The 20954-nt window shown below is 61.8% G+C and overlaps 6 protein-coding genes across 6 annotated transcripts; all 6 read right to left on the bottom strand.

Annotated features, from left to right (window-relative positions):
* Positions 1–404: 404 nt before the first annotated feature.
* LSCM1_01895 (uncharacterized protein) lies at positions 405–1847 on the bottom strand (the record flags this gene model as incomplete). Its single annotated transcript, XM_067319493.1, has 1 exon — positions 405–1847. The coding sequence occupies one exon, from the start codon at positions 1845–1847 to the stop codon at positions 405–407; it is 1443 nt and encodes a 480-aa protein (XP_067176042.1).
* A 1304-nt stretch (positions 1848–3151) lies between these two features.
* Positions 3152–4222, bottom strand: LSCM1_01896 (uncharacterized protein; the record flags this gene model as incomplete). Its single annotated transcript, XM_067319494.1, has 1 exon — positions 3152–4222. The coding sequence occupies one exon, from the start codon at positions 4220–4222 to the stop codon at positions 3152–3154; it is 1071 nt and encodes a 356-aa protein (XP_067176043.1).
* Positions 4223–5332: 1110 nt separating this feature from the next.
* Positions 5333–8284, bottom strand: LSCM1_01897 (uncharacterized protein; the record flags this gene model as incomplete). Its single annotated transcript, XM_067319495.1, has 1 exon — positions 5333–8284. The coding sequence occupies one exon, from the start codon at positions 8282–8284 to the stop codon at positions 5333–5335; it is 2952 nt and encodes a 983-aa protein (XP_067176044.1).
* A 1823-nt stretch (positions 8285–10107) lies between these two features.
* On the bottom strand, positions 10108–10332 carry LSCM1_01898 (uncharacterized protein; the record flags this gene model as incomplete). The annotated part of the gene is made up of 1 exon (XM_067319496.1): positions 10108–10332. One exon carries the CDS (start codon positions 10330–10332, stop codon positions 10108–10110), a length of 225 nt encoding a protein of 74 aa, XP_067176045.1.
* Positions 10333–15995: 5663 nt separating this feature from the next.
* Positions 15996–16415, bottom strand: LSCM1_01899 (uncharacterized protein; the record flags this gene model as incomplete). Its single annotated transcript, XM_067319497.1, has 1 exon — positions 15996–16415. One exon carries the CDS (start codon positions 16413–16415, stop codon positions 15996–15998), a length of 420 nt encoding a protein of 139 aa, XP_067176046.1.
* Positions 16416–17123: 708 nt separating this feature from the next.
* Positions 17124–20951, bottom strand: LSCM1_01900 (uncharacterized protein; the record flags this gene model as incomplete). The annotated part of the gene is made up of 1 exon (XM_067319498.1): positions 17124–20951. One exon carries the CDS (start codon positions 20949–20951, stop codon positions 17124–17126), a length of 3828 nt encoding a protein of 1275 aa, XP_067176047.1.
* Positions 20952–20954: the final 3 nt, after the last annotated feature.

The raw sequence follows: 20954 nt of genomic DNA on the forward strand, positions 1-20954 counted from the left end.
CAGCGACCTTTGCGTGCGCGAGAGAGAGAGAGGAGGGGAGGCGACATGCGCCCGCGTAGAGCGTGAAAGCGGAGCTAAGCGCCCTGTGCCCCGATCACGTTCCACCCCATCGCCTCGCATGCCTAGCGGCCTACACCTCGCCGCGATCGACTGGCGACAAGACCGCCTTCCTCCTCCTTCGATTGGTCATGCACCTCTTGCCTTGACGCAAAGCTTTGTATTCCAGAGCCTGGCAGCTTCTCCTTAACGCGCACGCTCATGAACAGACGCAGGCTCACGCACAACAAAAAAAATATGTATGGGAGCCCTACCCGACACAATGGGGAGAAGGACGAATCGAAGAGGCGCGCCATAGAGAGGGGCCGGCCTCCCCACCTCACGCGCCGGGCCGGAATGGGGCATGGCTACGAGCCAGACTTGTCCATCGGCGAGCATCTCTCGGCTTCAGAGGAGGAAGCGGTGGCATCACTCTCCGTCACATTGTGCGGAGCTTGTCCTCCCTCGGCCGTGGTGACAGCAGACGCAGTTGACTCTGTCGCACTCGACTCTCCTGCCGCCTCTACTGGCACCTGGAGCCCCAGAACGTTGTTCAGCTCAGAGTATGGTGGGGGAGTGTAGCGCATAGCCATGTAGTTGGCCCCTCGAAGCGGGCGCTGTAGCTCGTCGATCATCGGCCTTTTCATCCACGCGCAGCCTGTCTCCGGGTCTGCCAGCTGCGCCCACGCGCGATCGATCGGGTCTGGTGACTGGCGCAGCAGCGACGAGTCCCAATGGTGCATGTAGGTGTTGAGACCGACTTGAGGGCCAAGCACCTGAACGTCGTACGGCACTTCAGCCAGGAAGTAATGCACCGGCACACGCCAGTAGAAGATCGGGTTGTCCTGGAACAGCACCGCGGTAGGGTACACGTTCCCGGCCTCGACGGTGATGCCAGTCTCCTCCCACAGCGTCCGAATCGCCGCCTCTTTGTAATGCTCGTACAGCAGCGTCCATTTTCCAGGCGTCTTCAGCGAGATCGGCGGTATGTCTGGCGGGCGGAGATCGCGATTGATGCGACGCAGCAGCAGCCATTCCACATCTTCATCCGGCCTCGGCGCCGCGGCCCCCTCACCGCTGCCGCCTGTCCCTCGTTTGCGCCGGAACACGGCCAAGCGCACGTAGGCAGGGTCCTGATCGAGCGCCGTTTCCATGAGCTGCCGACAGTTGAAGATACCGCGCTCGCTGCCGAAGAGGTATACCATCAGCTCCACATCGTCCGCCGATGAGTAACCGCCCTCCGACACTGGTAAATCAAGCCGAGTCGGATCGGTGAGCTCTACCTCGAGGTGGACGCCGGTGCGGTACTTGAGCTCAGAGGCCCACTCCCGCATCGGCCCGGTAACCTTACGCGCCAACGCCGCCGTGGTCTGCCAGCGGTACACAAGCGAATTCGTCAGAAGGTCGAATCGGCCTGGAGGCCGCTCGATCTTGTCGAGCCGAATGCGCGCACTCGGTGACTCCAGGTCCGCCTTTACAAGAGGCTGCGGCAGGATCGCATCCAAAGGCAGATTTCCCTCGCCCGCCAGCGCATCCGAGAGCTCGGACTGAAGCCCAGAGTTGTCATCTGTCACGTACCCGTGCCCGGTCCCTGTAAACTGCCAGCGGCACGAGACCATCTGCGCCGCTGCGCTGCAATGGCCTCCGCTCGCACTCGCCCACCCAGAGGAAGCCGCGGTATGCAACCTCGTCAAGCCGGATAGGAGCGATGGCGTCGCTTTCGCCCACCTAAGTGACGTGCTACTACAGTGCGTGGGAGGCGCAAGAGCACGCATGCCGGAGCGGTGCAGCAGCGGTCCGGTGAGCACCATCCTTTCCTTGCAGCCAGCCTCAGCGGTTCGATATCTGGCGCGTACACCATGCACGGAGGGAGAGGGAGAGGGGGGTGGCGAGAAAAGTGCGGGCGCAGTACGCGACTCGGTGAACACATCACGTATACAAGACGAGGGGAAAGGAGGGAGGGGAGAGGAGTGGGAGGCGGAAACTGGGGAAAGTGTGGAGATTTGTGCGCATGTCTGTTGCCCGTGACCCGACGCCGGTGCGAGAGAAAGAGACGTACTATGTGCAGAGGTGCTTCTCGCCGTCGACGTCCTCCGCTTCCTCTCATCGCCATCCACATGGTTTCTGTGGGGGCGCACAGGTGAAGCGAGCAGCTCTTCCCTTTCCGTTCGTACACCGTCGAGATGACGCAGGCGAAGGGGGAAGGGGAAGGAGCAATCGTTTCTGTGTACTTTACCAAAAAAAAACACACAAAAGGGAACCTCGACACGCTCAGCACCCCTCTCCCTCCCTCCTTCGTCATTCATCTCTGGCGAAGGTGCCGAGGCACCTGCACTGGGTCGAATGGGATGAGGATGTGACAGCCTCATTACTCTCCGCTCTTTACCGCTACCCCCGTCCTTCTTCTCCCCTCCATTCCGCTCCACCGCCAGAGGTGGGCCATCGCCGCCATTCTTTGCTCCCCTTCTCTAAGCACCGTGCAAGAACCTGCGGAAGGTGCGAGCGTACACAGCCCCCTCCCCGTCGCCACCCCAGCGCTCTCTGCTGCTCTCCCCCCCTCGACTGCACCGCCGCCAGCGCTGAGTATTGCCAAGAGGTGTGAAGGAGAGCCCACCGCTGAAGACTAGAAAGCAGTCCGTCACACCAAGCGCGAGGCTCACCGCCATGCAGGGGGCAGCGGTCACATACCGCATAGCCCGACGAGAAGAGGGGGAGGTAGCACAGGTGAAGAGGACTGCGCGCCCCTGTGTCCGCGCTGCATTGTCGACAAAATGCAAGGCAAGGTCATAACGTAGAGAGAAGGGCACACACTCACACACACACATATATATACCCAAAGGCTACCTCAAGCAAAAAAAGGAAAGATGAATAGAGCAGTTCGTAGGCGCTCGCCTTCGCGTCTCTATTTTTCTCTGTGATTGGCGTATGATGCTGCCTTGACGGCAACCTTTATTTTCGGGCTGGTGCCTCGAGTCGGTGCAGAGGGATAAGGTACGGACGGAAGGGCTTCGGCTCGGTGGTGAAGAGCAGAGGAGGATTACTCGCGCGTCCGCATGTATGCTGAAGTCAGCCGCAACGGTCATGCGCACGCCGACAGAATCGAGGCGCGGCTTGGTCACGTTGCTGATTTTGCCGTCGCTGATGCGGGTGGTGTTGCCAGCAGCAGCAGCGCCGTCTCCCGCGCACGCTCTAGATGCTTCCGCAGAAGCATGAGCTTAAATGGAGTGACATTGCGGCCGACATTCAAGTCGTATTCGTACGGGTCCTCGATGCACCAGCGATAGTGTACCTTCTCGCCGCGAATGCGAGCCATGTCCTCCGCCTGCTTCGTCCACGAAAGCATGTCCTTCGTCGTCTCCCCTGCCGCCCGGGTCAGGCTTATCACCTCCGTCTCCAGCGCGAACTCGTCGAGGTAGTAGCTCACAAAGTCTATCAGCATGTCCGCCAGCACCTGGCCACCCTGCTGGGGGGGCTCCAGAGGCATGTAGGGCGGCATCGGAGCAATGTTGGCCACATCGCACGACGCCACCGGCACCAGCGTCACGAGCTTCCGACTTAGAAGATAGTAGACGACCATAATGTTCCAGCCGTACGAGGTGATGCAGCCCCCATCCACGGAAGCGTTCAGTCCTGTCTTCTTACTCCACTGCTTCACGATCATGCTCAGCCAGCGCGACTCGGGGGACTGGGTGAAGTAGGCCCGCAGCAAAGCGCTGTTGCGCACACCATTGCGGCGGTTGGCTGTGACGTCAAAGCTCACCCGATCCGAGCCCAAACCGCCCTTCACCCGCAGAACGGGCACGCGCGTGCGGCGAACAAGCTCGATGTCCCACAGGTAGTGCTCCTGCGCCACTACATCGCTCAGGCGGGAAAGAAAATCTGACTGTAGCCCCTTTGCCACCTCTGAGACGGCATCGGCGCCTTTGCCATCCTGCACATCTACCGGGCTTAAGCACACGAAATCCACGTCAGAGCCCCGCTCGTGTACGCCCAGAGCAGCGGTAGAGCCAAAGATGTAGGGCGTCATTGTCGGGTCTACCGCCTGCACGCAGGCAGAAACTTTCCGATGCACATCAACGACAGGCTTTGTGTCCAGCCGCCGCGATAGCTGGTCATCACAGAAGCGCAGTACCGCTGCTCGAACGTCGCCGATCGCGGCGACTACCCCCCTCGCTTTGCCTTTCATGTGCACCCAAACAAGCGTGAAGCGCGCCACGCTCTCCCACCCACCCCGCAGCTCTGCACGCCCGCACCCTTACGTTCTTTTTTTTCCACCCCCGTTTTCACCTCTATGGTCGATTCGCTTTCACCCTTTCCTCCCTGGGCAACTGCGGCTCGGCGCGGCCCCCGCCCCTCTTCCGACGGTTACGCAGAGCGCTGGTGCTCGCCCTCGGTGAGCCCTGCAAAGCGCACGCTCCAATCAAGCAAAGAGAGGATCGCGAGCCGTGCACACTCCGACTCCGATGTGCGTTCGAGGCTACCGCACGGCCGAACGAGAGGCGGACGTGACGAGAGCCGCAGCGACAGCCGCAAGTGCAATGCACTGCACCCATACAAGAACAAGAGAGACCCGAAAGGCGCCTCGGCACCGGTACTCTCTGGTGCATGTGCGAAGCGTGAGGGAGAGACTGTCAGCCCCAGGTGAGTGTGTATGTGGGAAGAGGGGAAGAAAACCGCAGGCGGGCGCGTGTGCAGCAGAGAGGCAGAGCAGAAAAAAACGTGGCAGAAGGAGCAATGGGACAGAGCGCAAAGGGTAAGCGAAAGGCACCGAATCGAAGCCAAAAGCAACCACGCAGGGAGCGAGTCGTGGAGAAAGGCTGAGCGCCTGTCGCCATACATGAGCATACAATGAGATGGGGCTCGATGGAAGGGCCGGAGACAAGGGCGCCAGAAGAGGGCGCGACAAAGGCCTCCAAGAAGAAGGCAGGAAGGAGGCGGCGCACATGCGCCCATTTGCGCGTGCTATCCCTCGTCGCGCTCGCTCAGGCATAGTCTCATTCATCGCTTCTGCGCCATGACGAGATCGCTTGTGGTCGAGCCTTTTCTGATTCTCCACGCTCTCTGGCAGTGGCACGCAATGCAGGCATGCTGGCACACAGCCAATGGCGATAAGCAGTGAGGACAGCTGAGGCGGCGCCACAGAGCGCGTCAAAAATATATATATAGAAAAGACTCCACAGAGGAGCAGCAGCAGCAGTGCTGCGCGCGGGCAGGACTCGAGAACCAAAAAAAGAGCGAAAGCGTACTGCTCCCCTCAGCCCGTTGCGCATCGGGCAAGAAGGGAATGAGGGACATCTCAGCGGCGGCCCTCGATGCGGGATCCGTGCTCCATGTCGGTGAGCACCATCAACATATCTGTCAGCTCCTCCGTGACCCGGTCCGAAAAGACCTCCTCCAGCTCCGCCAGACGCCTCGAGTGCGCCTCCGTGGCCTTAGCAGACTGAATCTGGTGCCACACAACATGCCGGTTGATCTCGGTCACACGCGCACGCAGGAAAGCCATAGAGTTTGGATACACTACATAGCCTGCCTCCTCGCCCAGGCACTGCTGCTGGCGCTCAGGGGGCAGCAGCGATAGAGGCGGTGGCAGTTGCGTGTGCGAAACCTGCAGGTTCGATAATTGGCATCGGTTCACTGCCCAATCCATCTGAGTGCCTGCAGCACTGTGTCGAGAGCGTGCAGTATCGCCCTCTTTGCGGTCCGTATCCGGTGGCCGATGCGCGCTGCTTGGAGAAAGAGCGCTGCGGGAGGTGCGTTGCGACGAGGAAGACGCTGAGGCTTCGCCTTTGTGAAAGGCCGTGGTACCGTCATTTTCTCGCCCATCGCCACTCTGTCTCCTCGGCGGAGTAATGCCATTTAGCGACGTCGCTGCCGAGTGTGTCGTAGGGGTGGCGTCACCAGCATCTCTGCCTTCACGCGCAGGAGCCCCATCGTGCTTATGGGGTGACCGTGAGCTTTGCGCTGCTGCCACCGCCGCTGGAGTCGATGATGACCGTGGTCGCGGCGCCCGAACCGCCGCAGCGCCTCGGTCCACAGCGGCGTTCGCCAAGCTCGCGGGCGCCGCGGGACGGCGCGCGACCGGGGATCTTGGCAGGCGAGAACGACACACAAAGCACGAGCATGAAAAGCGTGAACAGTGAGACGGCGTCTGCAGTAAAGGGATGTCACACCGCGTTGCCTTGTCACCCACGCCATCATTCGCGCGGCGAAGACAGTAACGCGGAGAGCAAAAGCCGCTCGGGTAGAACAGAGGCGAGTGAGGCTGGCGAGAAGGGGAGGTGGCCAGCCGGCAGAGACCGCGCCTGTTGATGAGCGTTGAGGCAACGTCTGGCGGCGTGCGCGGGGTTCGATGATTGTCGTGTTTCTTTCCTTCATCCTCAGCGGCGTGTGGCCGGGCTACAACGCTCGCGACAGCCTCAGCAGCTCGCCACGGTAATGGATGCGGTGGCCGGGGCGGGGGCGACGATGCCCGCGACGACCACGACGACGTCGAGGACGCGCGAAGCTCGAGCCGCAACTCGGCAGGCAAAGAAGTGCTCCTCGCAGAAGCAGTTTGGAGAGTAGAGCAGAAGGGTGCCTTCGAGATTGGCGGCGAAGGAGGTGCGGCACCCGTTGTAAGCGGTTGTGCCCGGCTCACCCATCGCGGGGGGCTGTAAAGTCGGCCAGCCTGCGCCAGACGCCGTCGCGGTGACGCAAGACGCGAAAGGGCGTCCACGACAACACCCGCAGATAGAGGAGTAGCGTAACGACCACGACGACAGAAGGCGTCAGCCTTGCTTGTTTGAAGGACCGCCCGCTCACTGGCGCAGAGGGCCGGACGCCAAGCCCTCATACATGCATTCGCACCGGCTGCAGAGGCTGGTGACAGTGGCAGAGGCGTGTGCGGCTGCACCGGCGGGCTGAGATAATGGCGAGGAAGCGCAGCGTCTGTTCCTGAAAACCGCGGCGCAAGCCGCTGCTCGTCGCACCGCGCTCTATGCTGGCATGGGCCCAGTTCTTCTACCGAGAGCAGAGGCCTGAATCCTCCGAGGCCAGCGCGGCCGGCGCCACCTTTTATGGGCGTCGAAGGACGCGCTGACGCAGGAGGACGCGGCGGCGGTGGCCGCGGCGAAGGAGCAGAGGTGCGCAAGCCCGATCTGGGAGAGCCTCGCAGCTTGCTGGTGTGCAGTGGCCATGGACGGTGAGCGTTACCCTCGTGCTCTTCCGCCCTCGCCTGCGGAGAGCAGCTGCGACGCACGACGGCATTTGCCACGGATGGCGCGAAAAACAGCGATCGCCGCTGACGGTGATGCGCCGCCGCCTTCGTTGCCTCGTGGGCCAGACGGCGACCTGCGCACCGCGCCTCTGTCGTCGCCACGCACAGTCGCACTTCTGTCAAGATGATTCGATGCGCCCGGCGCAGTCCATCCAAGAGCAGCGCCGCGGTAGCCTCCTCTAGCCTGTGCAGCTCGAGGGTGAGGCGAACCCCACCTTCCATGTAATGGGCAGAGAGAGGGCTCACACGCGCAGGGGTGGGGACAAAGCCCTGCGACGATGCCAGCAACGCCCGATGCGAAATAGGGGCAGCCAGCGGCGAAATTGGGAGGGGTGCCTGCCACATCGCACCGCCCGCTTGCAGCCTCCGCTGCGTGGTACGCGCCGGCACGCCACGCTCACGTGTCGCGCACCGTTGTCGTTGCCCACTCGTGCGAGCTAGTGTGCACGCATACGGTGAGGAAGCCGCTGCTCGGTGAGAGGCCGGATACCGACGCCTGCACGCACCTCTTTGTATCTTACTCTGACCGCTCGAAAGCGGGCGTCCCTCCGGCGTGGGCGGTGCCCGACGAGCCGTGTGCGGAAGCGACGAAGCCGAAGGGGCCGCAGTACACGGCACTCCTTGCCCACGCACTTTGTCACTCCACGTGAAAGCCGCAATACCAGATGCCATAGCCGCCGCCTCCATCGACGTTACCCCACCTATCACAGAGATGTGTGTCAGAGTCGGGGACGTGGCCGCTGCACGCAGCAGCATCTCCAGCGCCGTCGACGACGCCAAGTATTTCAAATGAACCGTCATAGTCGTGAGCGACACGCAAGAAGCAAAAAGTGGAGCCACACACTGCACATCGCAGAGATGAAGCATGTGCAGGGGCGTGTTGCCCACCGTCACACGCTCTGCCGTATTGCGCTCCAGGCGGGCGGCGAGTACGTGAGTGGAGGCCGTAATGTGCCGCGGCCTCTGCGGCGAGGCCCTTCCGCTCGGCGGCATAAGTGCTCTGTCAGAAAAAGTGAAGCGAATCGTCCGCGTAATTGGTTCGCGAGGGCGCTACTCTGTGTAGAGTCAACTGACTCTATGGTCACGCTGGGTGTGCCTCTGCAATAGGTGCCTCACCTGCGCCGCTGCTGCTCGAGCGAGGGCTGATAGTCAGCTACGCCCGCCTGCGCCGAGTAGCCAATTAAGGAAGAAGAAAGCGGTACAGTATAACTTGCTCTACTCCTCTCTCAGACTTGACGCTGAGGCGCTGATAAATGTCTGAGGTCCGCGATCGCAGAGCAATGGGGGGGAGGGCGACCAGCAGAGCACCACAGCCACGGCAGCCCCCACGCACACCCCCATTCACGCGAGTTGGTGAATGGCCTATGGTGGATGAGACCACGGAAGGGCATAAGCGCAAGTCACCGATGCGTGTGCATACACCAGGCGTGCTCTCTGTGCGTAAAAGCGGCAGATTTGCTTTGAAAAGCGGAGTGGCAGTAGACCGCCACCTACGCTACTGAGAAGCGCACCTGTCGGTGCGAAGGTGCTTCTGCACGCGCTTGCGTGGGTCTGTCTTTGCTACACTTGCGCTCTCTAATCGTCCGAGTAGAAAGGGAAAGGGACTCGCATGCATGCGGCACGGTGCACGGACGTGGTTGTGACTGCGTAGAGGAAAAGGAAGGTGGTGGAGATGACGACGATGCACTGATACGAACCGTGCAGGTGCTGAGTTGAACGCGCACGCGTACGCCGGAGGAAAACAAGTAAGCAAGTGAGTGGTGTTGATGCACCCGCGCGAACTTCACCTTCTCTTCTGATTTCCGTGCATGAGAGTGGAGGTGCGCATGCGTCTGTCGGGGCCGAGCAACGACAGAAACAACAACAAACGTTCCGCCGAGCGGAGGGGCATGTCACAGCAGCAGTAACGAGGGAGGTGAGAGGGACACAGAGAAAGAGAGGGGGAAAGGTGAATGGGGCAGCTTGATCGCACAAAAATTTGATCCAGAGGGGACGGGGTACATCAGGAAACAGGCTGGGGCCTGTAGCACCCATAATGAAAGAGGAAGAGAGTAGGGCATCAGCCGATGGCCGGAATCAGTTCGGCTTGGCTGTGGGGTTGCCGATACTTCCTCGCATGAAGGGGAGCGCTTTTCTTCCGCCTGGCACAACTACTGCAACAGCAGCAAGAGCAGCGGCAGGCTCGCCCTGTCTGGATTCTCTTCGACGCCCTCTTTCCTATGAAGGAAGAGAGGGCTTCAAGCAATGTGCCAGAGAGGAACTCTGGCGGTGAATGACCGAGCACACCTGTCCGAAAAAATGGGGCCCTCTGTCGTGAGTATTCCTGTGTGTTAAGGCCACGTCTCCACCTCCAGTAAGCCGGCAGAAGGGGTGAGGACGGAAAAAAGCGCGGACAACGCGTCACTCGCACACTTGCGCCTCACCCAACGTCGACATAGATGTGGGGAGGAAGGTCCACACGAAGGAGAAGAAAAAGGGCGGTAAGTGTCTGCGCTGTCGCCACGGCGGATGCCAGCGGCCAATCCACCCCGTGTAATAGCCCTTTCTCAAGCAGGTTTGCCCACCCGCCGCACGCGCGCCTGCAGAGAGGTGCCTGAGAGACCGCCTATCCAAGCATGTGTGGCATGGAAAGCTCCTCTCCTTGAAGAGTAGTCCGTGGCAGCCCTGCTTGCCCGCCAAAATGCAGGCGGGTCGGGTCACCCCCTCCTCTCCATCGGCACATGGAAAGCGTCGCATGCGTGTCAGTGTCGGTATCAGATTGTGTGCCTGCGTGGATCTCAGGCTTTCGCCTTTGCTCGAAGCGACGGCGCAACAGCTCACTGGGAGGGCGGCGTCGGCGCTGCTTGCACACCTACATTGAGCTCCGCCGGCGCGGCCTTTACGGCGTCTCGCGCTGCCACTAACAGCTGCTCTTCAATCGACGCGAAGCGCTTCTCGTGCGCCGCACGCGCCTCAAGCATCCCAAGCGCGAAGATTCTGTAGTAGCTGGCGCATGTGATGGCAAATCCGGTCGCCAGGCCAGCCATCTTTATACGCCACATTCTTATTCAACGGTGCTGTTACACCGCGGGCAATCTATCACGCCCTCGCGCCTAAACAGGTAGCGGAGTGCCGACGCACCGGCCGCCGCACTCGCGACGTGGCTGCCGACAAGATTCTGGCGCTGTTTTTGTATCCTGCACTGCGTTGAAAGTGGCGTGAACGCACTGTGAAGAGAAAACCACAAGAGAAGGGACGGTGATGGACGCACTAAGGAAGCCGATAAAGGGGAAGGGGGAAATGTTTGCAGCGAGAGCGAGCGCGACCATACGCAGAGATGGTAGGCTCCTTTGCATGCACGCAGGGCCACGCGGGGCAGCTGTGACAGACGCACCGAGCGTGCTCCTTACCACCACTGCAAGTCACAAGGTAGTGAAGAGGAGCCCGACAAAGCGGTCCACACACACAGACAGAGAGAGGGAGAGAACGCAGAGGTGTAGACATGACGGATGACAGGAAAAAGGAATCAAAAGCGCGGCCAGTGTGCGCGCGGTGGCTCGGCAGCACATATGCTCTGTGTGTGTATGTGTGTGTGTGTGGACCGCCCTTTCCACCCTATCCTCAGTGATCTGCTCGCCGCACTCGCACCACTTCGTCCCCCCTTTGCCATGCAACAAGAGAACCTGTGGAGGGCAGCACAGATTCAGGAAAGGGGGAGGAGAAGTGAGGTGCGTCGCGCGTGGCGCGGCCTGGCGAATCGAGCGTTTCTCATAGTGCTTCCCCTCGTCGTTTTCCTCGCTTCTTCTCTCAGTGCGCTTCGTGAGAGAGAGAGTGCGGCGCCGCATCCGTGTCTCCTATCGACTACACTTCTGCGCATGTCTGCGGCACACAAGTGGACGAAAGAGGGGCAAAGGCAGACAGACAGACAGACAGAGAGGGAGAGACAGCGTTGTCGCCGTTTTCTTTCACACTTTTGTCGCCTCCTCGGGCATCGGTCGGAGGGCGCTGCTCCTTTGCTTCAGCGCGTTCTGTCATGTGCGCACATAAGCACACGCCTAGCCCCCCTTCCTCCCGAAAGAAAAACGCGGCACCGCTCATCCATCCGTATCCTCCATGCTTACCTCCGCCTCCATATGGGCAGGCGCCAGTGTGTCGTGCGTGCCATGCGCCGCTGCCACTGTCAGAGTGCACGCGCCTACGCTGCCGCTACCCCACGCTTGACATCGATTAACCCTTCGCCTTCCAGCTCGATAGGCACAAGAAAACGTAAGGGAGGAGGAGGGGACGAAGGAGGGGGGAGACGCACACACGCACACATGACCGTACGCCAATATGCACCTCCATGAAAGGCTGACAACGTCTCCTCTTCACATACGCCTATGCTCACTATCTGGCCATTGAACTTCGCAACTGGCTCCAGCCCCCGCTCGCACAGCACGCGCGCGTCGAAACACGCCAGCACACCTCTCCAGAGAAGCACAAAGAACGAGAACATCAGCATCAAGAGAAGCGCGCGTGCCAGCGCAGCAGCAGCAGTGGACGAGTCCTCTCGCCCCCTCTCAGCGTGCCCCTTGTACCACAGACACGCTGCCAATGCCCCACGCACACAGCCACAGCTCGCCGATCGCCGCTGCGCTACGGATAGCCACAGGATGTCCAGGACGAGTCGCCTGCGGTGGAATCGGGCGATGCGCCCCACCGGTCCCTCCTCGCACTTCCTTCGCATACAGCCCAAGCAGCCGGCACCAAATGCAGTAGGGCGCACTGGGCGCACGCCGCACGCAATACAGGGAGAGGAGCAGCGAGGATCAGGGCCCTCGCAGGCAACACATCCCGCACCGATGCCGTGCCGCCCCCTCAGTCGCCCCAAGCCGGCGCAGTCCGCCATCTGGCGCGGAGTCCCTCCGCATCGGAGTACGCAGGACTCGATGGCGCAGCCCGGGGTGCTCGCGTCGTGGCTCTGGTATCCGCGCCGCATCCGCCCACATAGCTCGAGGTGCGAGATGCCGCGCATGTCACCCGAGCGGAGAGCGGCACTGATTCGCTACGGATACGATCGCGCCCTCTCCGGCGGGTGTCCTTGCCTCTCTCAACTCTGTATGTCTTGCCTGGGTGTGATGCTCCATGCCGCCGTGCCTCACAGCGCGTGCGCGTGGCCCTCGCACCTTCGCACAGTAAGTTGCAGGGTGATCTCGCTACCCGAGAGCCCCCCTCCCTCGTCTTTCTCTGTCTGTTTCGCCAGGGCGCGTCAACATGACTTGCCCGCGTGCGCCACGGCAGGTGAGGCACCGCTGTCAGGAGCCTGTGGAAGCGGGCGCACCCCATCCTCGCCGGAGCCCGCACGCCTCTAGTGCATGTGGAGGCGTCATGCGGGAGGGGGCCTGCGGCTCAGCGTGCGCTTACCCCCCTCCCAGAAAGCCCATCAAGCTCCTTTCCCAGCGAGTAGAAGTGGGAGAGTCAGCGATAGAGAGCCGGCGGGGGTATGCCCATGCAGTGCGCCTGAGGATGTTCGTTAGCAGATCTCCGTCTGCAAGAACATAGCGTTACGGTGCAGTGGGCGTTGAGCCGCGAGAGGTCTTCGAATCTCGCACGGCATACCGGGCACAACGCCAGGCCGGACGCCCGCATCGCAATCCCTCGCAGCGGTGACGGTACCACAATGCTATCGTTTTGGTAGGTAAAGCACCCTGGTCTTCATCAGGCTGTCACTGCCCGTCATCCGCTGCTGCTGGGGTCCGACGCACGGACAGAGGGGCCACGCGGGGCTCAGGCAAGGATGATGGGCCTCTCAGGCGCCTTGGAGGCTGAGGGTACTTGTATTCTTCTCTAATGCGCGGACGACTGTCACCACGAAAGCTTTCGCCCCTATGTGTGCTGCATCGTCGGCGGCAGTTTTCGGGTGGAGGGGAGTGGGGAGAGGGGAAAAGCCGATGCCTCCGTGCTCCGTACACGAGCTGCCTAAGAGTTGTGGCCGCACCGCCATCCGCCTGGCACACGCATCCGCCGCGCCGAGTGCGCGAGGCAGCTTTTTCACGTGGCTGCAGAGAAATGCGGGTGTGATGCAGCAGCAGTGTAGATGCGGCGGTCAGTTGCTTGGCTTTCTCGAGCTCGTCTCTCAGTCGTCTGCATTTTTCGGCCGTGCCGGCCGTGGCGGCGTTCGGGTGAAGGCCCTCGCAGGCCGTTTGCGCACGCACCACACCACCGCACTGCGCCACGGCGGAACCGCTCTGATCTTGGTTGGGCACTTTTTAGAGCAGATGGCGAAGGCCCTTTGGCATCACCGATGCGCGCGAGCACACCGCCATCTGCTTAGCTAGTCGAACCGCCGCTCTTGTGGCAACCTCTGTCAGAGCGTGTCGGCGAAGACGGTGCAACGGTCTGGTGCCCTGTGCAATAAAGGCGGGGGCGCTCACCCCTACTGAAGCGCGTGCGTACAGCGACAAGCTTCTGCTAGTTTCGGGTGTCGCAGACCAAAGAGCACATCATTTATTTCGAGAGGGCACTCAGCGCCATGAGCTGCTCCGACGTTCCGGGCACAGCCCCCCCCCCAGAGGCCAAGCGAAAGCGTGGTGCATCCCGCTTTCCTGTCTCTGGAGGGCGTCAGGACTGCGGGGTCGTCAGCTACGAAGGCTGGGTGACACCAAAGTATCAGGTGAAGCACTACTTTCAGCTAGTCAGCAATAGTGCAGGCCAGAAGAACCTGCTGGGCAGACGACTGCGGGAGTTTACAGAGGAGCTGGACCATACGGCAGTTCCTCTTGAGGAAGCGAGCAGGGGCGCCGCGATCGCCCGCGAAATTCATGATGTAACAAGTGAGGTGGGGGGCCTGCGCGCCATCTCTTCAGTGCAGCGACGATAACGCCGTCACATGCTGAGCCCAACGCGCGAGCGCGGCCGACCAAGGTGGCTCCTGTATCGGTGCGTGGCTGGTGCTGGGCTATTATACAGAGATGAAAATCCAGGGGCGTCTGCAGTGGGGTGATGAAGACAGAAGATGCGCGGCTACCGTCATGCCTCGCCCTCCAGATGTCTGCCCAGTCGTCGCACGCTCATTCCCTTGAGCATCTCGCACAGATAAGCTGGTCGATATAACGGGGGCGGTAAAGCACGTGATCATCACGGGGGCTTGTACAGCTTCTGGTGAGATACAATGAGCTCCCCTTTCCGTGCGGCCGGGACGCGGCTGGCGACTGCTCTCTGTCCGTGAATGCTTCACATCATTCTCATGGCCTGCATGGGCAGGGCCTTGGCACCCCTGGAGTGAATTTCGGTGAGGCCTGGGTCAGTACTGCAGTGAACTTTGCGAGTGTCATTGAAAGCCCCCCCACCGTGAGCCCTTCAAGGGGCATGAAGCTCAGCTTCGGTGGGAGACGTGGGGGGTGTAGCCAGCGGATGCTGTACTGGCCTCCGCCGGTACATATCGACCAAGACTCTGCCCTGACTTCGTAATGAGATGGCGGTCGCCCTATCCGATTGCCGGTTCGCGTGAAGCACGCGGACAGGATGGGCATCTGTGATGTGTGCTCATGATCGAGAGCTGTTCGCGGTGAAGGTGCTTCGAGACGGTCTTCGTCCAAGAGCGAGCCCGCCAGGCTCTCGGGCGAGCACACCGGGAAGAGGCCCGGTGCGTGCGAGACGCATATGGCACTCCCTCCAGTGCTGTGCGCCATTGCATCCGCTTGGGAGCCGAGAACTGTCTGCAAGCCAGCTCGACTAGGCGAGATGTCATTCGTTGTGCTCTTACCTATGAGCTCCGCTGCCAGATGTATCCTAAGCGTCAGCGAAACCCCGCAGTCAAGTAGAGGTGGTGCGGCAAGGGCAGGTGTGACGGCGTGAACGGTGCACCTGCCTTCCCTTATGCGCCTTCGCGCTGTCGCGACCATCAGGGTCGATGCGGCACTCTGAAGCCCACTGCTCTCTGTCACTGTGGCAGGCACGCGCGCTCCTTTAAATCTCGGTTACTCAACCGCGGTGCATCACGCCTCCCCTTTGATTCGTGAAAAGGGTATAATCTTGGGTGGGGGGAGGAGAGGGGCGTTGATCTGCAGGGGGGCAGCCTCGGCTTCTACTGCACCCCTAACAAAAATCGAGCGAAGGTGAAGCCTGCAGTGTCTACCTGGCACCGAGGCGACGGTACCCCAGTCAGAGATGAAGCGATTGAGCGCCACGGTAGCGCCCAATGATGTCTCGGTAGCCCCGTCGGCGCTGTGCCACGCCGTGAAAGCATGAGCACTAGGATAACCACGAAACACTCCTCAACAGGGGCGAGTGAAAATGAAAGCGACAGAGATGGCATGAAATCACGCGGCGCACACCCCTCCCACCCCCACTCCCGCCCAGCTCATAGGCAGAGGCAGAGTGGCACCGTCGCGCGCACATAAAATTATCCTGAGCAGCGTGGGCGCCTGGCAAAGATGGGGCCGCTGCGGGGAGGGGCACTCCTTTTGTGCGAAGGTGTGCAGTGCACACCGCAGCCTCCCGTCAATGTGCTCGAGCCCTGTATAAAGGCCCTGGGACCTGCACCACCGTCTCGATCTCTGGCCCCAGCAAGGCGCGACACGCAGCTAGCATCTCGGTGTGTGGGAGGGGTGCCGCAGGCATCGCCCTCAGTCGCATTATGCGCCGCAGCCCGCAAAGAGGACAACGAAAGAGGAGGGGTTCCGTTGATCTGAGGCAGTCGGTCGGGAGGAGACACAGGCGAAGGAGCGCAGGCAAGCCGCGGCGCTTAGGTGGTCATTTCCACTTTCACGTGATTTTCGACGCGAGGGTCGAATGGGAGGTCGCTCAATGACAGGGGGTCGAACAGCATGCGGTCCCCCAAGTAGAGGGTCGTCCTCTCGTACGGCAGGACCCTCTCCTTCTCCAGAAGCGCCTTCATGTGCGCGACGCTCTGGCCCATGAAGAACTTTGCCGGATGCGTCTCGCCGTTGGGGAGCTCGAACAGCACAGACACACACGCGCCAGCCAAGTCGCGCTCGACGGCGTCCATCGCCTCCATGCTGCGACTACCACCCGCGGACGCGGCCGGTGCCTCGACAACAGCAGCGGCCGAAACCACGTTGCCTTCCGCGAGCGGCTGCGACGGAGCCGCCCACTCGTCTCCCGAGTCCGAATCGGCGGAGAAGGAGCTCCTACCGGATGACATACTAGATGTAAAGAGATGCTCTGTGCTATGAGGGTCTCGCTCGCACCGCCGTACTACGCGCTTGCTGACTGCAGGTCGAGAGAGCGGTGGGAGGGGGGGACGCGCAGAGACGAGCGGCATGCGCAGGCGGGCGCAGCAGTCAGCGATTGCAGCCAGAGCGCATGCCCATCGAAAAAAAAGAGGAAAAGGGAGGCACAGAGCCCATACAAAGGCGGTAGACACAGAGAGATGGACGCAGGGAAAACGGGGACGTGAGGTCGAAGGAGGGAAGCGGTGGGGGGAAGAGGACAGCATGGGTGAAGCAAAGCCGAGGTGCGGCCTTACATCCATCTGCTCGTGCACGTGCCTCCGCCTCCCCCTCCCCCGAAAGTGTCGCCATGAAGAGAAAAAGGACAGGAGCAGGCAACGCGGGATCGACTGTCTAGTCGGCCGTCTTCGAGGAAGAGAAGACGAGCCGCCTCAGGCACTGCGATCCACTCCCGCTCCCCACCCCACCCCCGCCGGCGGATCGGCGCGGCAACGGCGCCGGCACTGCTTCATCTTCCGCCCAGTGCTTGGATTCAGGTGCGCGCATGTATCCGCCGGTGCGCACACGTCGAGGCCACCGTCCTGGCAGGTGTTGTGCTTGTTCTGTTGTCTTCTTTGCTGCTGTTCCCTCGGGAGTTGTCATTCATGCGGCACAGATGTATGGCTCACCTGCGCAGTGCACTACAAAGGGGCCGCGGGACTCGCAGCCACCGGGCACGTGAGAGAGATGCGGCGCGCGACGTCGCGAAGCATCTCAGCCACCGGCCGACGATAGCCAAGGAGAGTCACATTGCCGGGGTCCTCTACTTTGGCAACGGTGATCCAGAGAGGACCGCTGTTTGGAACGACGGCGAATGGTGCAGCAAGACTGCCACCCGACGCAGGCGCCGCGCTATCTTCGACGGCCGGCGAGCAGCTCGCACCGCTGATGCTGCTGCTGCCACTGCCGACGCCGGTGTTGCCGCTAGAGTTCATGACAGTTAGCACCCACTGCTGAATCGCATCCGCAGTCAAAGCCCCAGCAGAGGCGGCGTCAACAAGCGCCACGTCACGCTGTCCATCCTCGCCGCATCCGTCGGGAGCCTTTCCTGCTACCGCCTCGCGCATGAAGGGCTGCATCACTGGCGCCTCCGCCATCCGCCACAGCAGCCCCACGGCATCGCCGCATCGACCCTTGCTGAGCTGTACCGCTTTCTTTGCTTCATCCAGCGCTCGGGCGTACTGTCCAGCGGCAAAGTACAGCTGCGCCACCGCACACAAGGCGAGCGGCTCGCGTGACTTCCACTGGCGCATCACCTGCGCGGCAGCCCTGCCACGGGACGCGGGCGGCTCCAGTGAAATAAAAAGTCCCAGCAACTCACCAAGGGCATCATCCTGTGCCATAGCAAAGGTCCCCTCGCGTGTCTTAGGAAGCCTCTGTAGCACCTCCTGCACCATCTCTAGAGCCTGCCCCGGTGTGCCGTACTGAGCGTCCAGCATGACCTGTGCAACCCCGATGCGAGCGGCGGCTCTAGCTTGCCGCTCGAGCTCCTGGGCCGGCACGCCACGCGCCAAGACGTGCGATCGCGTGCGCTGAAGATCTGCAGCACATGCCGAGAGCGCATCGGTCAGCAACGCGCGCGCCACCGCTATGTTACGCAACAGCTCTGCCTCCACGCGGGCTGCCACAAAGATCCACACCGCCGCCACAGTCCGGCAGTGATCAGGACTGAGAGCCTTCTTGCAGAGCATGCGAAGCTCACGAACGTCGCTCGCAAGAGACTCGTCTTGCCGCAGCAGGTCGACTGGAGACACCGCAGCTGAAGTTGGCGCTAGCACGTCCTGTCGCTTCTGAATAGCGCGCCGCCTCTCATCGAGCCAGATGAGCCACAGCCGAGATGAGCGCGGGCATCGTCGCAGACCGTCCGCCACAAGCGCATCGATCGCCTGCCCTCGACTACGGCGCAGCACGGCAAGCTTCACCCACACCACCTCTTCACGCTGCTGGTGCTGTGCAGTTGCGGCGGCGCCCTTCGCTGCATCGATGGCGCTCATCAAGCAGGCATCCGCCGCCATGGTGTCACCAACCGCGGCCAGCATTTTGGCACGTGCCACGTACAAGCGCAGGACCTCAGCGGCCTTCCTGATCGCGCTGGAGATGATCGTGCACAAAAGATCATCGATGAAAGAGAGGGCTGCCGCGAAGCAGCCACGGCGGTACAACGCGTCAGACACCGTCAGTGGCACCTCTACAAGGAGAAGCTCCAAGGCCTCATTGAGTCGAGAGTCGGGGCCCTCGCGGCCGATTACGTTATCACCGCGTGCGCAGGCCACGGGGGCAGCGATGTGTTTCGCAGCTCCTAGCAGAGAGGCCAGCACCACCAGCAAGGGGGGAGGAGGAGGCGGAAGCTCAGGCGCAGCGCCTGCCACGTTCGCATTCACAGGCCCGGGCGTCATAGCGGTGGCCGCTGGCGCTACAGACGACTTTCCAAGCTCCTCTTCCTCCTCCCCCTCCTCCGCCGCCCTTCGCTTCACGGCGCAGGCACTGACAGCTACTCCTGCGGCTGTGGGCTCACACGTGGTCGATGACAGTGAAGCGCCTTCTTCTCTTCCCGCTGCGTTATCGCTGTCGCAGCGTAACAGCACAGGCAAGTCGCTCTGCAAAACTGAGGCAGAGGCCGACAGTATAGCAGATGCGAACAGAGGTAGAATGTTACGGGGCGTAATGATAGCGGCAGATCTGGTGACCTCCGCGGTGGTGCTGCTGCCCACCCCCGCTAGCGCCTCCGTGGCTCTGTCGCTGCTGCCCATCGACTCAAGCTGCTGCTGATGCATTCGCAGCCACGAGTACCAGAGAGCGCACTGCACGCTGTGTTGTCCCGTTGCGCCAGCGGGGAGAAGCGCCACCACGTCCTCCAGCCACGTCACCGGGACGGCGTTCGCCGCGCCTTTCTTGTCGTTAGGATCCACGATGCAGAGAAACATGTGCGCGGCCGTGCACACATACACGCTTGGCGCTGCGGTCGCTACGCGAGGAGCCGCCGTCGCCGCTCCATCTGCGCTCGATGCCTCGGCCTCATCGAAACTCTCAGCGCCTCCGTCATGCAGCAGCGAAAGCGCGAGTAAGAGCCAGGCGTGTCGAGACCCCGCCTCGCTCAGGTCAAGGTAGTTGTGCTGCGCGGTGCGGACCAGGGAGTGCACCCCTGCATCAGCCCTTTGTACGGCTTCGAACATCGCCACTGTAGTTGGCGTGCTTCCTGTATGGCGCTCCTCCGCTGCCAAAACATGAGGACCATCACTCCGCGAGGGCTGTAGCACGGCGCCCGTGGATCGAAATCGGCAGGCCCAGCAGTGCGCGAGCTCGTGCCACTCCACGTACTTGGCAGCTTCGATGATGAGCGCCAAGGAAGGAAAGCGCGCCGCTGCGGCTTGGAACATTTCCTTGCCTATCTGATACGTCTCGAGCCGCGCCAGGCGCGCCCACAGCAGCGGCAGCGTCGGAGTATGCTGCAGCGCTCTCTGTAGCAGCACCCGCTGGTCGTGAGAGGAGGGCACGTAGTGGACGAGGCGCAGCCACAGGCGCTCGCTTGACGGACAGGCCAGCACCGCTCGCTGGAGACACTGAACTCGCTCAAGGGGCGGTACATAGCTGAGCAGCTGTATCCAGAGTTCCTCTTCCGTCGGACATGCTGAAGTGGCCTCCTCAAGCAGGCGCCGGCGTCCGGTGTCGTTGTCCTTTGCAAGGTAGCGCAGCCGCTCTTCCCAGATGCGCTTGCCCTTCTTTCCAGTTACCGCGCACCCATCGACGAGCGTCTGATAAGCGCGACGCGTCATTCCCATCTCACGGAAGGCGCGCGCATGGGTGATCCACGTTGTCTGCTCCTCGGTCGACCCCATCTCGAGCACGCTGTGCAGGCCTGCCTGTACAGCAGATACCTTACCCTTCAAGACGTCGTAGGCTGTGACCACACGCTCATCAGCGAAAGCGTGCTCCTCGGCAGCCTCGCCTTCCTCCGTCCGAGCACTGCGCACCACCAGCGGGGCCGGTGCCCCTGGGCCAGGTGCATGAGGTGACAAGTTCGGCACTATCAAGGGCCGGGGTGGCGCAGACCCTGAGCTGACGCTGTGCGAAGCTGCAGCGGTAATAGGTTTGGCCGCCGTGGGAGAGGGCGTGACCTCGAGCGTGGCAAGGTCCTCCAGCGAGAGCTTCACCGCCCTCGGAGAGTCGCTTCCAGCATGGATGCTCGAAACACCGCTGACGTGGCGCCCGCCAACCTGATTCGCCGCCCCCTTGGCGTCTTTACGCTTCGATGCCGGCGGGCGCTCCTCCAGCCGCTCCATTGCGGCGAAGAAATCATTCTCGTCTCGGGTCATCTTCGCCCTCGTGTTGGCGTTGGTGGTGAGCTCGGCTGTTGTGACAAAGCCCTTTGCCCCGCGGCCAGCTCCGTATTGATAGCCCTTCGGCGGGTGCGGTGAATGCCAGTCCACGTTGGCGAGCAGCTGCTCGTATTTATCTCGCGTTTCTTCCATTAT

The sequence above is a fragment of the Leishmania martiniquensis genome, chromosome 32 (genome assembly GCF_017916325.1).
Source record: "Leishmania martiniquensis isolate LSCM1 chromosome 32, whole genome shotgun sequence".
Classification (NCBI taxonomy): Eukaryota; Euglenozoa; class Kinetoplastea; order Trypanosomatida; family Trypanosomatidae; genus Leishmania; species Leishmania martiniquensis.